General features: G+C 39.9%; 2 protein-coding genes across 10 annotated transcripts in view; one reads left to right on the plus strand and one right to left on the minus strand.

Moving 5' to 3' along the window:
- The window catches only part of LOC133655358 (tyrosine-protein phosphatase non-receptor type 13-like), a 30,982-nt gene extending 25,973 nt beyond the window's left edge, over positions 1-5,009 (minus strand). For 3 of the 6 annotated variants that reach the window (XM_062055427.1, XM_062055429.1, XM_062055426.1), the window contains exons 1-16: positions 4,712-4,993; positions 4,217-4,338; positions 3,975-4,138; positions 3,744-3,809; positions 2,740-2,919; positions 2,604-2,679; positions 2,431-2,518; positions 2,159-2,345; positions 2,015-2,086; positions 1,589-1,763; positions 1,374-1,509; positions 1,148-1,286; positions 925-1,077; positions 662-847; positions 424-583; positions 121-319 (exon numbers count right to left, since the gene is read on the minus strand). In XM_062055427.1, the coding sequence (XP_061911411.1) occupies positions 121-319; positions 424-583; positions 662-847; positions 925-1,077; positions 1,148-1,286; positions 1,374-1,509; positions 1,589-1,763; positions 2,015-2,086; positions 2,159-2,345; positions 2,431-2,518; positions 2,604-2,679; positions 2,740-2,919; positions 3,744-3,809; positions 3,975-4,138; positions 4,217-4,337 (2,102 nt within the window). In that variant the 5' untranslated portion in view covers position 4,338; positions 4,712-4,993. Of the gene's footprint in view, positions 1-120; positions 320-423; positions 584-661; positions 848-924; positions 1,078-1,147; positions 1,287-1,373; positions 1,510-1,588; positions 1,764-2,014; positions 2,087-2,158; positions 2,346-2,430; positions 2,519-2,603; positions 2,680-2,739; positions 2,920-3,743; positions 3,810-3,974; positions 4,139-4,216; positions 4,339-4,711 lie in introns of all 6 variants that reach the window. The other 3 variants (XM_062055428.1, XM_062055431.1, XM_062055432.1) reach the window with 3 other exon arrangements.
- Positions 5,010-8,270: 3,261 nt separating this feature from the next.
- Positions 8,271-15,392, plus strand: part of LOC133655359 (mitogen-activated protein kinase 8) — a 45,353-nt gene continuing 38,231 nt past the window's right edge. The window contains exon 1 of one of the 4 annotated variants that reach the window (XM_062055434.1): positions 8,271-8,568. The gene's annotated coding sequence lies outside the window, so the exon portion shown is untranslated. The remainder of the gene's footprint in view (positions 8,569-15,392) is intronic. The other 3 variants (XM_062055433.1, XM_062055436.1, XM_062055435.1) reach the window with 3 other exon arrangements.

Here is a 15,392-nt window from a genome sequence, read left to right on the forward strand (position 1 = left end):
AGTAGACATTTAAATTATAATTACAGTCATTATAAAGTCCATGGTTACCTGACATTAACTGGACGAGAGGTTAGAAATGTTTTTCTTTGGGGATTGGAATAAGAAGCGATAGCAACATACTTTTGTTCATAAAGGCTCTGGCGCTGCTGTTTAAAGCGGGCTTCGATCCTTGCAGCGACGTCCTCACAAAGCCTTGTCAAGGATTCATTTTGAGGAGTGGTCAGACCACTGTCGTCTTGTGGTGTCTCAGAACCTATGATGGATTTGATCCGACTGCTTTGTGTCCGGCAAGTTGTTGCGTAATGAGGGATGTTCTCATCTAGAAACATACACAAACTAAAACTGTAGATTTTGACATGAAAAAGGGAAACTGAAGGCTTCGGGAAACCATGAAATCCTCTCATTGAAAGCGCAATACCGTACCTGAGGCCATGCTGTGGCTGAGCTGACGAGAATTCATTTCATTGTTGAACTTGTGCTGGGATGAACAGAGGTTACACAGGTATTTGGCTACCTTTGACGTCTCTGTGATGAAGGTGTTCTTCTTCTTACTAGCCCGACACTCTATGACAAATTTCCGTCTCTGGACAAATTTCAAAGAACGTTGTTTTATGGGACAAAACAGGTTTAAGTGTAGGTTTAAGTGAATCACTCCACTCACATTGGAGGAAATAGTGGCTGTCTCCCTCCAGTAGAAAGTCTGACTCGTGCAACGGCAGCCATTTTTCACTTCATAGACAACAACTCCTTTGGCACAAACTCCAAGTATAATTTCTCCTTCTACAGGCTTTTTTTCACGTGTCACACGGTGAAACAAGACACCATATTCAGGCAACTGCAGACAAACCTGCATGAATAAAAGACTACATAAGTCTGCGGTCGAGTGAAATCAATCTGTGTGGCAAAGTATTTGAAATATTTTACCTTGAGGAACTCAAGTTCTGATTCATCTGTGAGCATTTGGCCGTTGTTGGTATGAAGTCGTTGCAGCTCTCCAAGGATATAAGGCAAGGCACGTTTTTCCATCACACTTTTGGGGACATATTGATCAGGGCGACAGTAGTTTCTACCATACACCTAGGAACAACACTGTTACACCAATCTTTCATTTTCAGAACTTCACGTTTAGGATTGAGTTTCTTCAAACCTCAGGCATGCAGTCCCCATACTCTGTCTGCAAGGCCAATGCTCCGAGGTATAGTGCAGTCTCCTCGTGGCAGGACAATCTGTCCTCCAAGAGGTCTTTTCTGAGTTGGAGGTAGTACTGGTGGTGGGTCTGTTTGTGCCTGGTGGAAAGATAATCTTGATCATTTATGTGTTCATTTGTAATGAATGCTTGTGGTTTTGTGGTGACAAAGGAGTGAAATACTTACAAAATTATAGAAATGTCATTTACAAAGAATTTGACCCTGAAGAAAAGGACAAATGTGGTTGTAGGCACTTTCTTCCAGCTATCTGGAGCAACTTTGGAGATCTTGCAGTCGTTGTCCACAAAGAAAAACTCGTTATCTGACCAGAGAAGAAAAGATTCATGTCGATACCTACAGTCAACTGAATTGTATTATCTTCCTATCCAACTGCATAATACCATCGATGTAAGCGAGTCCGAAGTAGAAGTGTTCCACCAGGTTGGCGTGAGCAGCAATCATGTCAAACACATCCCCTCCTCTGGATTTCACATCACATTTGATGACTATGTTTTGACCATTGGGCATCACAACAGTCAGCTCTCTTTGTGTGATGGGAGATTTACATTTTTTTGACTACAACACACAATGGACAACAACATGGAAGTGACCTGCACTGTTTGTCACAAAATACAGTACAATAGAGGCATCAATGCGACTACAGGTACGTAAATAGTGATCTATGAACCCCTGCAAGTGGATGCTTTGGCTTAGTTCGTATCCACTTTCATAGAGCTGTATGCAAATGTCACGTCCACCCAAAACAATCGATCAAAAGGTGACCCCTAGGAGTCTTTTGACAATGATTAATTCCATCGAGCACTCACCACAATGGATCCCGGGAGCTCCAAGACAACTACCGGTTCATCTGACATTCTTAGGAACTCTGGACCCATCTCCTAGGACAGAATATATACAGTATAGTGTACATAAATATAATATCCTTCTACTCATCTGTCAAGTTTCCTTACCTTATTTTTTCTCTCACTCAAACTCATGGAAGATTCAAACTGTGAGAGAAATCTGGAGTTAGAATGTCGACCACCATCCATGTATGGACTACAGGCAGTCCTATTCAACTGCTGCCAGCTCCCGATACTCTCCGTGTGCCGACGCCCCGAGGTAATCATTGGGGGGATTGAGTTCATCATTCTTCCACTGGTGTGAAAATAAATCTGTCACTCATAAGATCCACTAAGCAAACATAATGATTGTGTTTGAAGAATCAGAAATGAGATGATACCTTGTGGGCTCAGGTGGATAAGATGCTCCTGAAAAAGTTCTGGAGATCTTGTTTTTCATTACCCCTGGTGAGTTAGAAAAAGACTGCCCTGAAATACATTTCAGATTTGAATATCGGGAAAGGTATCTTTGTCACATATTTTTAGTGTTCCTAATTAACATTTATTTTCTTACTGTGTAGCTTGTCTCTAACCATCTGACTGCGATCAGTCAGCAAGGATCCATTGTCTGTCGTAACATTAGCATCAACCTGCCGGAAGGAATTTCTTAAGTGAACATCGGTAGAAATCAAAGCTCCATGCCCACTAACCGAGTTTCTGTAGATGTCTTCTACCAGCTGTCTGACAAGCCGCTCAGCTGGAGGCAGCAGGAAGGTCTTGTGGTGGTGTGCGCAGGTCTCTAGCACCGTCAGCAGGTCCATCCGTCTGACCACTGTGTCCTCACACATGCTCAGGAGTAAACCCTCTAACTCCGCACTGAGATGGACCGGCTGTGGGAAAAAGGAATATTTACCTCAATACGTTTGGATACCATGTCTATGGATGTTCTTATTCATTCAGGCCAATGTATTCTCAGGGTATTCAATCGATCGCAACAGGACTGCTCAGTTTGTCTTAGAAGACGTTTCACCTATCATCAAAGCAGGTCTTATCAGTTCATGCTAATAGACTTATATTGATCAGATGTAGTCTAGATGCTGGTCCCAAAGCCTGCCCCTAACTATTTATCTATGGCACCAGCCTATACGCTAGATCCGACCAATCTAAGTCTATGAACCAAATCCGGCAGAATGACCCCAAGCCACTGAGGGTTAAGCTTCAGTTTAAAACTTGGGAGAGACTTTAACATTTTTGCAGCAAATTCTAAAAAACATGAAAGCTTTCCTGTTGTACGGAGAATTGGTGTCCAAAGAGAGATTCAGGGGCCATTTGTAGCCCATAGCTCGTTTTTTTTTAAAGTCTGGTCACCCTGGTCCTCACTGTAGCTGTCTGGAAATGTGGCCTTGTGGTTAGAGTGTCTGCCCTGAGACTGGGAGGTCGTGAGTTCAAACCCCGGCGGAGTCATACCAAAGACTACAAAAAATGGGACACATCGCCTCCCTGCTTGGCACTCAGCATCAAGGGTTGAAATTGGGGGTTGAATTACCAAATGATTCCCCAGCGCGGCGCACGCTGCTGCTCACTGCTACCCTCACTTCCCAGGGGGTGAACACGGGGATGGGTCAAATGCAGAGGACACATTTCACCACACCCAGTGTGTGTGTGACAATCATCGGGACTTTAACTTTAAACGAGAAAAAGCAAAGTACCGTACCTGGTTTTGAGGTAGATGATAATACACGCACCAATAAAAAGTCATGCCAAGTGAGTATACGAGTGCCTGGGGGAACAGAAGGAGAAGAAAGCATTACTGAAGAAAAAGACACCTTATTTCCCCAAGTTTGAAAGCAAGAAAATTCCTATCCCACATTTGGTCTGTGCTACTCTAGCTACCTTGGGGTTGGACTGGAAATTACGCTCAAACTGACTTAACTGACTATACAACCTTTTCAGCTGTGTTCCTTGTTGAGGAGGTATGCCCCTGAAGGACTTCAGGAGCCACAAAGGAGGCCACATCATCATATCGTCCACAGCTCTTAAAGGCAAGGCTCCCATTAGAGGACAGTAGCACCGAGCCTGGGCTTAGAATACTGCATATGGTGCCAGAACCTACCACACAGCAGAACATGCACTAACAAAGACAACATGGAACAGCAAGTTATCAGGAGTTAGTGAGAAGATAACTACCTTTCTTGGAAACATCCTGTAAGGCCTCAGAAGTGACAAGCAGCAGAGTCCAGATCTCATCCTCATCTAGTGGTGAACCTCTGGACTCTAGCACCTCTGCCAGGGTCACAAAAGTCCCCATCCTTACGGAACACAGAATAGACTGTCATATTACGGCAACATTTACTATCCCTTTTACTGAACATCAAAAGTTAATGACTTTAGGGAGCAAAATATAAAAAAGTATATATGTTATGTTAATATAGTTGTCGTTCTCTATGGATTGACTGTCTAAAAATGTTATAAAGTTGAATATACCGTAGGTGTTTTCCTATTAGTTAAAAGTTTTAAAAAGCACTTTTGCCTTCTGGCTATTTTTTGTTCATCACATAAAGCAGTAACAGTATATAAACACATAAATGGTAGCATCTTTGATTTGTACTGCAATAGTAGTGGTTTGATGACATTTTTTTTACCGCTCGTAATAACTATTTTTATCTATGAATAATAGCTTACCTTATTTCATCCGTTAAGTGAGGAAATTTCCTTTAATTTCCTTCCGACATCCGTCTTGTGAAACTAATCCTTCTTCTTATGCGTCCCCCGCTGCCATCTCACCCACCACTCCCTCGTTGCTGGAGCTCTGTCTGTCATGGCAGCTTGTAACCCAGCATCACCTTCATCATTGTTTCCTCATGACAGATCAATTGTCTCTGCAGAGACCAACGATACAATTTCCGCCCGCACTCACAAGCAATGACGTGTTGATTTTCTGTTTTCCGTTATTTTCTACTATTTTTAGACTGGAGACATAAGTACATAATTGGATTTGTTGGACAAGCTAATGGCAGATGGGGCAAGTACGGGAGCAATCCAATGGAGGCAGCAGTGTGCTCATGAGCCTGTCCAAGAGATATTTAAACTCTGTCTGGCAATTAGCTCACTTTCACTCAATATGTATATATATATATATATATATATATATATATATATATATATATATATATATATATATATATATATATATATATATATATATATATATATATATATATAAAATATGTTATAGTTTACCTATATTTGCTGAAAAAGTAAGTTGCATATAAATAGGAACATTTTGCAACTGTTTGTTTGAATAGTTGGCGTTTGCGTGTGACTCTCAATTGTCGGTAGGTGTGGAGATGAGTGTGTAAGGTTGTTTTGTCTATATGTGACTGACTGGACCCCCAGCCTTTTGCCAGATAACAACTTGAATAAGTTCCAGCTCACCTGTGACTCTGAGTGCTATAGAAAATGGAGAGATGGAAATATAGTGTCATTTTTTAATAAGGGACAAGAGGTAGAACATGAATGGATGGATGGATTGATATTGAAGCACACATTTAATGGGGGTACACTAAGGCACACCAGTGCATAACCAAAAATACAGTATAGAGGTAAACATGAGTATTTGTTCTCCTGCTAAATTTGTAATTTTACCGGCTTATAAAAATATGAACTGAAGGCCTTCTAAATTTTATGGTAGGTTTACATAAATACAGCAACACAATGTAAAACATGTTTTTTTATTAATAAATCAATTTGTATTTGCATCTAAGAACACACATCTCTATTAGAATCTAAACATAGGCCATTCTAAGTTGATAATTATTTTATATCCACGGAACTTTATATGTAATTTGATTACTTGTCTGATAAGTATAACTTTATAATGCTGTTTCTGCACCCCATTCTCCCAAATGCAACATTAGTTATTCAACCCAGAAGACCATTAATTCCTCATTTCTATTTACCCCTCAAAAGTTTACACAAAGTGTTTTCATCATCATGGTTTTTTAATCTAGAAAACGATTTAGTGCATTGTTTTGTTCCACTGTCAAGTTTGTTCCACAGACTAACACCTTTTATTGAAATACATGCATCCTTCAATTGTCACAGTTGTTTTTGATTGTTTTCAATACAATTTTCAATTGTATATCTACTGTATTTTTATTTTCAAATGTTTCAAACAAGAACATATGGCTCATGTGCACTGTTTTGGGACATATTTCATTTTCCCAATCAAAAAAGTGATTTTCTCTGGTTAGAATGTACTTCACTGGAAAAAGGTTGAGAACCACTGGTCGACTACAAGTTTGTTTGTTTTTTTATTGAACAACAAACATACATTTATAATGCACACAAAAGTCAAGGCACGTTCAACATAACCAACAATCTACACATCAAGTTGAGCAAATCACGACATCAGCGAAACATGTCAAAAAAATAAAACAAATGCAAATACAGATAGAGTAATAAATATTAATAAATAATAATAATAACACATTTGAAAAAAAATAAATAAATCCAAAAAGACAAAAAGGGCTAAATAGATCACTTTAAATGTTTTTAACAAAGATATGAATTTAAGGGCTTTTGTACTCTTAATCATTCTCCAAGATTTGATTGATAATTGTAAACCATTAAGCCAGGGGTGTCCAAATTGCGGCCCGGGGGCCATTTGCGGCCAGGAGGTCATTTTTTAACGGCCCCACGGCACATTTTAAAAATACGATTGAAAAAAATAAAAAACATTAAAAGTGGTATTTAAAGAGCAAACAGGTGAAATGTAACAAGAAAATGTAGCAATGTTTACTCTAATCACACAAAGCTGCCATGTAGGCTGTTTCTTTCTTTAAAAAATAATAATGAATCAAAATCAATGTCATTATGAATTATTGACCTATTCAAGGCTCCAATTACGTCACATTAAATATTTTGAGATATTTTTTGGGGAAAATGTTGCATATTTTTGGGGACGGCGTGGCGAAGTTGGTAGAGTGGCCGTGCCAGCAATCGGAGGGTTGCTGGTTACTGGGGTTCAATCCCCACCTTCTACCATCCTAGTCACGTCCGTTGTGTCCTTGGGCAAGACACTTCACCCTTGCTCCTGATGGGTGCTGGTTAGCGCCTTGCATGGCAGCTCCCGCCATCAGTGTGTGAATGGGTGAATGTGGAAATACTGCCAAAGCGCTTTGAGTACCTTGAAGGTAGAAAAGCGCTATACAAGTATAACCCATTTATCATTTATTTATTTATATTTTGTGTTTGCCATGTAAAAAAACGAGCTGTTTTTTTTAAAGAAGGGCCTAAAACGAACAAACAAAAAACATAAACAACAATAAAACTTATAATTGACAGATAGATCTGAAGTTGATCTTGAGATTATTGTGTTAAAAGTAAACAGTAACAAAAAAATACATATAGTTTATTTTTTAACACTTTAATGAGTAGGACCCTTTTGGATCCCCTACAATTTTAGTGTGATTAGTTTTTAAGTGTCATTGTTCAAAAAAAAAAAAGAATTAAAATCAATGGTGTTATGAGTTATTGAACTTTTTAAGGCTTCTATTATTATATAATCTCAAATATCCCACTTAAAAATTTTATTGGGTGAAAATATTGCATATTTTGTGTTTTTTTTCATTAAAAAAAGGGGTTTCTTTGACAAAAAGAGCATATAATTTAAATCTTTAAAAAAGGTTATATTGACAGATAGACCTAATGTTGATCTAGAGATTTAAAAACTTGAATAATAACACAAATAATAATACTGAATGATGACACATTTTTTATATTTTTTAAACCAAAACCCTTTGGGGTCCCCGGGATCAAGCCTGAGTGGAAGCCTAAATGTATATTTTTTATACATATATTGTGTTGGTTTTTAAAATAAAAAATATCAAAATGGCCCCTGCTAGCTTTGATTTTTCAATGTGCGTCCCTCAGTGGAAAAAGTTTGGATACCCCTGCATTAAGCCAATTGGAAAATGTAAACCTTACTTTCATAAATCGACATTTATGTAGAAATGTTTTTGCCTGGAGCATAATAATGTTGACAAACATTTCTATGTTACAGTCGTTCATAAAAATATATTTTTTAATCTCTTCTATAGAGAATGGGGACATCTCCACACCCTTGTTTCTAAGCCGCGGTCGACTACAAGTATGTTCTATATGAACAGATTTGTTTTCTTGAATGCAGCATCGCAGCAAAACGTTGCAAAAAGCGAGTCGCTTCCGCTTTCCGCTCGTCGCCGCCGCTGCCGGTAACGCGCAGCTGGTCTTGAACGTCCCCCCGGTCCTCATTGTGCAGCCGAGGAAGTGTCGGAAGGTTCCGCCGACGTCGGTATGAAATGGCAGAAACTGCCCGTGTCACGGAAGCTCAACGATTAGACTACGCTAAAAACACACATGGATTTTGCGGAGACCCCGGCCTGTTAGTTTAAGGGCCACAGGAGTGTGCCCGAAGAAGGAATTCAGAGTTGTTGGCTTCTCCGACGGCCAGTGGACGGCGTCTGCGGGCGGAAAGTGTTGTAATTATCCGGACAGGGGTGAGCTCGACGTATGCTTGTTTTTCACCGCTGTTGGAGCGTCTTAGTACTGTTATTGGTAACGGTTGGGGGGGATGGGTATTGCCAAATTTAGGTCACGTTTGAAACTGTAAATAGGTGTTCTACTGCAGGCACTACAGGCCTGGCCTAACTGGTACATGGCAACCAGGCTGAGCAGCTGCACTGAAACATACTCCTGGTTTCATGGTTGATCTGCATTGAATATGAACAAACACAATGTACTCCTAATGATGGGACACTCTGCAAGTAGAATGACTATCCAAACACAAATTGCAAACTGCTGACTTTCCTATGTACATTTAAACTAATTGAAATATTCAGGCAGTTGGTTGCTGAAATGTGGGTGTAGTCTGTGTAAATTGTCTCGAGTAAGCGGTCGAAATTATATAATTTTCAAACCTAAGGACCCCAATGACCCGCAACTTGAATGAGAATATCCACCATTTCCAGTTGCATAATACAGACTGATAAGTTGATTGGCAACTCTAAATTGGCCCTATTGTGTTCATGTGAGTGTAAATGTTGTCTGTCTATCTGTGTTGGCCCTGCGATGAGGTGGCGACTTGTCCAGGGTGTACCCCGCCTTCTGCCCATGTGCAGCTCCAGCACCCCCCGCGACCACGAAAGGGACAAGCGGTAGAAAATGGATGCATAACACAGCCTGATTCTTTTTTTGCAGCAATTTAATGCTGTTTGTCAGGATCAACACATCGGGGTAGTTTGTAGAGGTGTACCTGCATTGGTTCGGCATTTTCACAGGTTCGCCATGTACCTCGGTTATGAAACCATAGCTTCCCTCGTGTGGATGAAGATTTTTTAAATACTGGAGTATATACTTGTTTTGCTGGGGAACTAAACAAGTCTCGACTTAACTTATTAATTTCAGCGATCTTCACTTGAATATTTACTGAGTTCGTAATCAGTACACAGTATACAGCAGCGGTCCGCTCCCTGTATGATCAGTGTCAGAGGTTGGTCCGCATTGCCGGCAGTTAGTCGGACCCGTTTCCAGTGAGGGTTGGACTCCGTAAAGGCTGCCCTTTGTCACCGATTCTGTTCATAACTTTTATGGACAGAATTTCTAGGCGCATTCAGGGCGTTGAGAGGATACGGTTGGGTGGCTGCAGGATTAGGTCTCTGCTTTTTGCAGATGATGTCGTCCTGATGGCTTCATCTGGCCAGGATCTTCAGCTCGCACTCGATCGGTTCGCAGCCTAGTGTGAAGCAACTGGGATTGATTGATTGATTGAGAAGTTTATTGACCTCTTAAAGAATTGAATCCATGTAATGCTTTAAAAAGGCAAATAGATGGCACAAAAAGCCAAAAAAGCTTGTTTCCATTGTGGTCCATTAAATATTCATCACATTTGATACATTCAATAATAAAAAATACATAACCTGTAACATGCATATAAACAAATGCGTTAAAAAATTTATAAATTATGTACATTTACACAGTATACATGTCAGGTGTTTTGAAACACAATATATACAAAAAATGAGGGGCGTGGGGGTGTATACACTATGTACATGACACTATGTACATGACTATGGACATGTTGACTCCAAGAGTGTGCAAAACAGAATGAGAAAATATAAATACACTATAACCACATATAAACCTGTTTGATGCTTCGAAGAGTTACTGGTATCAATTTTGGTTCAGATCAGGTAGAGGTTGAGCTGAGCCATGATTTTATGGCAGTTTTAAAATTTAGTAGGGAAGTTCGAATTTTAAGGTCTGTTGGTAGTGCATTCCACTGTGTGGTGGCAAAATAGTAGAATGCATTTTTTCCCATGAGAGTCTTGAATTTGGGGGGGACGAGATGAGAATCAGCACCTCCAAGTTTGAGTCCATGGTTCTCGCCCGGAAAAGGGTGGAGTGCCATCTCCGGGTTGAGGAGTTCAAGTACCTCGGAGTCTTGTTCACGAGTGGGGGAAGAGTGGATTGTGAGATCAACAGGCGAATCGGTGCAGCGTTTTCAGTAATGCGGACGGTATCGATCCGTTGTGGTGAAGAAGGAGCTGAGCCGGAAGGCAAAGCTCTCAATTTACCGGTCAATCTACGTTCCCATCCTCACCTATGGTCATGAGCTTTGGGTTATGACCGAAAAGACAAGATCAAGGGTACAAGCGACCGAAATTAGTTTCTTCCGCCGGGTGGCGGGGATCTACCTTAGAGATAGGGTGATAAGCTCCGTCATTCGGGAGGAGCTCAAAGTAAAACAGCTGCTCCTCCACATCGAGAGGAGCCAGATGAGGTGGTTCGGGCATCTGGTCAGTATGCCACCTGAATGCCTCCCTAGGGTGGTGCTAAGGGCACGTCCGACCGGTAGGAGGCCACGGGGAAGACCCAGGACACATTGGGAAGACTATGTCTCCCGGCTAGCCTGAGAACGCCTCTGGATCCCCCGGGAGGAGCTTCACGAAGTCGCTGGGGAGAGGAAAGTCTGGGCTTCTCTGCTTAGGCTGCTGCCCCCGCGACCTGACCTCGGATAAGCAGAAGAAAATGGATGGATGGTAATCAGTACAGCGCTTTCGGTTCAGTGCAGTATTCGTTACACCCAAAGTAGTGGTGCTGAAAGAAATTCATTCACATCCGAATCGCGATTCTTATATATTACGATTCTAAACCAATCAAATATTTTCAATATTCTTAATTTAAAAATATGTTTTTCAAGTCAGCTCCATGCTTATTTGCTACTCATACTGTTTGTCAGGGAACAGCCTCTGTAGTATTTTGTTCCAGCAGTCTTCAGGTCCTGCGCACTGCCGTGTTAGTTAGCTAACTTTAGATGTCAGTAATATTCCTGCCCGAAGGAGAAATAAATACAGTCAGTCCCGTCGTCGCTGGAGGCAAATGTTTGGGAGCATTTCGGATTCTGCAATTTCCTGAGTAGGAACTAAAAAGATATGATCAAAATAGTATAAATCTCATGGAGATTCCGGAGCAATTTTGAGAGTTAAAGAGCAAGCCAGTCACATGATCCCTAATGTATAAAGAAGTAGCAACCACAGAACTCTTCCCCATCAACAACAATGCTAATCAAGCAAACTTTGTTAGAGCCAACAACGATTACTTTGGGAACAATTATAATCCAGAACCTTATATTTTTGAGCCCGAACACAAGGACGATGAATAATAAGTTTTGCAAGCCGAGTGCTAACCGGAGGCAGTGTTATTGAAACACTATATAGCGTCAACAACATTGCTCGGTGCTAAACATACAAACTACCCATAATAAAAGAAACATTTATTGTACAAATTCTATTCTTGCTGGGATGCCGACTGACGGGACACCTATATGTTCCAGTTTGGGTAAAGAACCAAACCCAATCCTCACGAAAGGTTAAAAATGTTGCAGCAACTAGTGTCTTTTTCACCATCTCGGGGAATGTGAAAGTCGACCAGCCTCTTGGTCCATGGCCACATTTGTTTACCACCAGGTGAGCGATGCATGAATTATAATGTAGAATTTACTTTTACCAAGTTTGAGCTGAAGCACAAGCAGCCACCGGCTTATAGTCTGTCAACAATAGTAGTGTGAACTACCATTATCTCACTGCTATCAATGCGTCGCTAAAATAGGCCATCTGTGTTGGCGCTTATAATAACAATACCGCTCATATTTGGTTAATTTTCAGGTCACGACATGTAAATCGAGTATTGTTGCCGGTTTTTGGATGTTTTTAGAGAGGGTATAAAGGGCAAAATAGAGGACCTTCGATTTGTTGACTCAATTGTTAGCTGTTTATTTACGATTTCGAATGCATAAAAAAAGCTAAGCATATGTGCTATTGTCTTACATAAGGATTGTAAATGATAAACAGAACATCTCTTTCCAATTTTTGTGTATTTCCAGTATAACTGATCTGATTATATGGTCAGAGTGCAGAGGCTTTACACCAGTGACGTAGAATCTAGGGAAATTGCCGAAGATATTCGGAGTGGAATAGTCAAAATGGCCGATTGATTTTGTGGCATTTTGGGTTGTTTAGATGGTATTTTCACATACTTTATGAATTGTAAATACAATTTCATAAAGTTTTATGCAGGGGTCGCCAACCCGTCCAGTATGATTGACCAGTCGAGCTTTGGGACCCTCGATCGCAAAATTATTAGAAAAAAGTATTAATATGACATCAGTGACACCCCAACCTAGAGAGTGACCAACAGACCTGCCAACAGGCACTCATTTTAAACCCTGAACAAACACACACGCTCGCCTTGCCTCTCTTCATCCCGCTGCTCTCGACATCGCGGCCACACCCCCTGAGCACGACTGCACACGACGCTCGCTTGTCTTGCAAACGCGTGTGGCCAAAAATCATCGAGCTGAAACAATGCAATAAGGCTGACTTTTGCAACGCATCGGACACATCCAACATCAAACAACTCTTCCCTCAACCCCGACCATCATCGCTCGCATGCGATGGGAAGCTAACAAGCCAAATACTAAAGTTGGTGAACATTGCTCCAAAGTACGGCTGCGTGATATTCTGGTATTATACTTAATACCGGTATATTTAAGAAAGCGGTATATACAGTATTTGAGAAAATACTGCCATATCGTTATCTTTTGTTGTGCCGTTTGCTCTTCTCTGCGCCTGACGGGCGATGCACATGGCATCCTCTTTGGCTCACCCCCGCTACTTGCGTGTTTAAGGAGGCTCCTCATATGTTTATGTTGTTCGCTTCTGTTAGCGACTTAGCACAGAAGGTAACGACAGCTCCTCTCTGCTGCTTGCTTGGTGTGTCAAATATTTAACTACAACTCTGTTTAAAAGTGCCTCTGCCCATAGCCTGTGTAGACTAAGCTACTGTAGTGTAGTGGCTGGGTGGCTGAAAAGTAGTTTTAAACTGAACAGCCAGCGGCTTTCACCGCAGTGAGCGAGTAGAAGCAGGGTTTCCCCTACATGTAAACGATCGTGGCGCAACGTCATGCCAAGATTACTCCTTCAAAATAAGTTTATGCATTCTTTTTTTTCCCCATGAACTTTTTTTTTTAACATGAAAACAAAATTAAGTGACGTATTATATGAATGAATATACCGTATATCAGGGGTGCCCATTACGTCGATCACGAGCTACCGGTCGATTGCAAAGGGTGTGTCAGTTGATTGCCTGCCAGGCATTAAAAAAATAGATCTAAAAATTTACGATTATCAATCTTCACTATGACGTCACTTTTGTCACTTGATTGACATTTGCGGCACCCAAGGATGATGCTGGCAGCTGCGAACTCAATATTAATTAAAAAATGACCGTCAGGAAGGCGAGAAACACTTTTTAATTTAACGGACTTTCGCACCGAACCTGCTGTCAAAAGCCTAAAGACTGACCGCACAGTTCCTGTCTTCACAATAAAAGTAACCAGTACTACTGTAAATTATCTCTGATTCCAATCATTGCAAGTCTTAAGAATCAGGTAATACATCATCAACTTATATTCTTGTCTTCATGAAAGAAAGGAATCTATATGTGTTAAACATGCCTGTATTTTTATTAAACACATGTTAAAAAAATGTCTGTTTCATAAATACATACATACATAATATAATATAATATAATATATATATATATATATATTAGGGCTGCAACAACTAATCAATTATTAAAATAGTTGCCAAATAATTTAGTCATCGATTCGTTGGATCTATGCTATGCGCATGCGCAGAGTTTATTTTTTATTTTTTAATAAACCTTTATTTATAAACTGCAACATTTACAAACAGCTGAGAAACAATAATCAAAATAAGTATGGTGCCAGTATGCTGTTTTTTTTTCAATTAAATACTGGAAAGGATAGACATGTAGTTTGTCTCTTTTATCCGATTATTAATCGATTAATCGAAGTAATAATCGACAGATTAATCGATTATCAAATTAATCGTTAGTTGCTGCCCTAATATATATATATATATATATATATATATATATATATATATATATATATATATATATATATATATATATATAAAAAAATATATAAATAAAATGTTTGTACATGTTGCAGTTTATAAACAAAGGTTTATAAAAAATAAAAATTGCCTCTGGGCATAGCATAGATCCAACGAATCGATGACTAAATTAATCGCCAACTATTTTTATAATCGATTTAATCGATTAGTTGTTGCAGCCCTAATATATATATATATATATATATATATATATATATATATATATATATATATATATATATATATATATATATATATATATATATACACACACATACATACATACATACATACAGGGCAGCACGGTGGAACAGGGGTTAGTACGTGTGCCCCACAATACGAAACTCCTGGGCTCGGGATCTTTCTGTGTGGAGTTTGCATGTTCTCCCCGTGACTGCGTGGGTTCCCTCCGGGTAGTCCGGCTTCCTCCCACCTCCAAAGACATGCATCTGGGGATAGGTTGATTTGCAACACTAAATCGTCCCTAGTGTGTGAATGTGAGTGTGAATGTTGTCTGTCTATCTGTGTTGGCCCTGTGATGAGGTGGTGACTTGTCCAGTGTGTACCCTTTCCTCCTGTGTGCAGCTGGGATAGGCTCCAGCACCCCGTGACCCTGTAAGTGTGGGCACCTCTGCCGTATATAGTTTATTATTTATGTACTGTTAGCTATAATAAGTTTGAAAAACAGCTCAAATATCAGAAAAACGTTGTTCATTGCTTTATTTAAAAAAAAAAAAAAGTGCATCTAAATCGCCTGTATTCAATTTTAATTGTGATTTCAATATTGATAAAACTAATCTTAATTATTATTTTGCCCATAATCGTGCAGTTCTATGTATAAG

Source organism: Entelurus aequoreus, linkage group LG08 (genome assembly GCF_033978785.1).
Source record: "Entelurus aequoreus isolate RoL-2023_Sb linkage group LG08, RoL_Eaeq_v1.1, whole genome shotgun sequence".
Lineage (NCBI taxonomy): Eukaryota > Metazoa > Chordata > Actinopteri > Syngnathiformes > Syngnathidae > Entelurus > Entelurus aequoreus.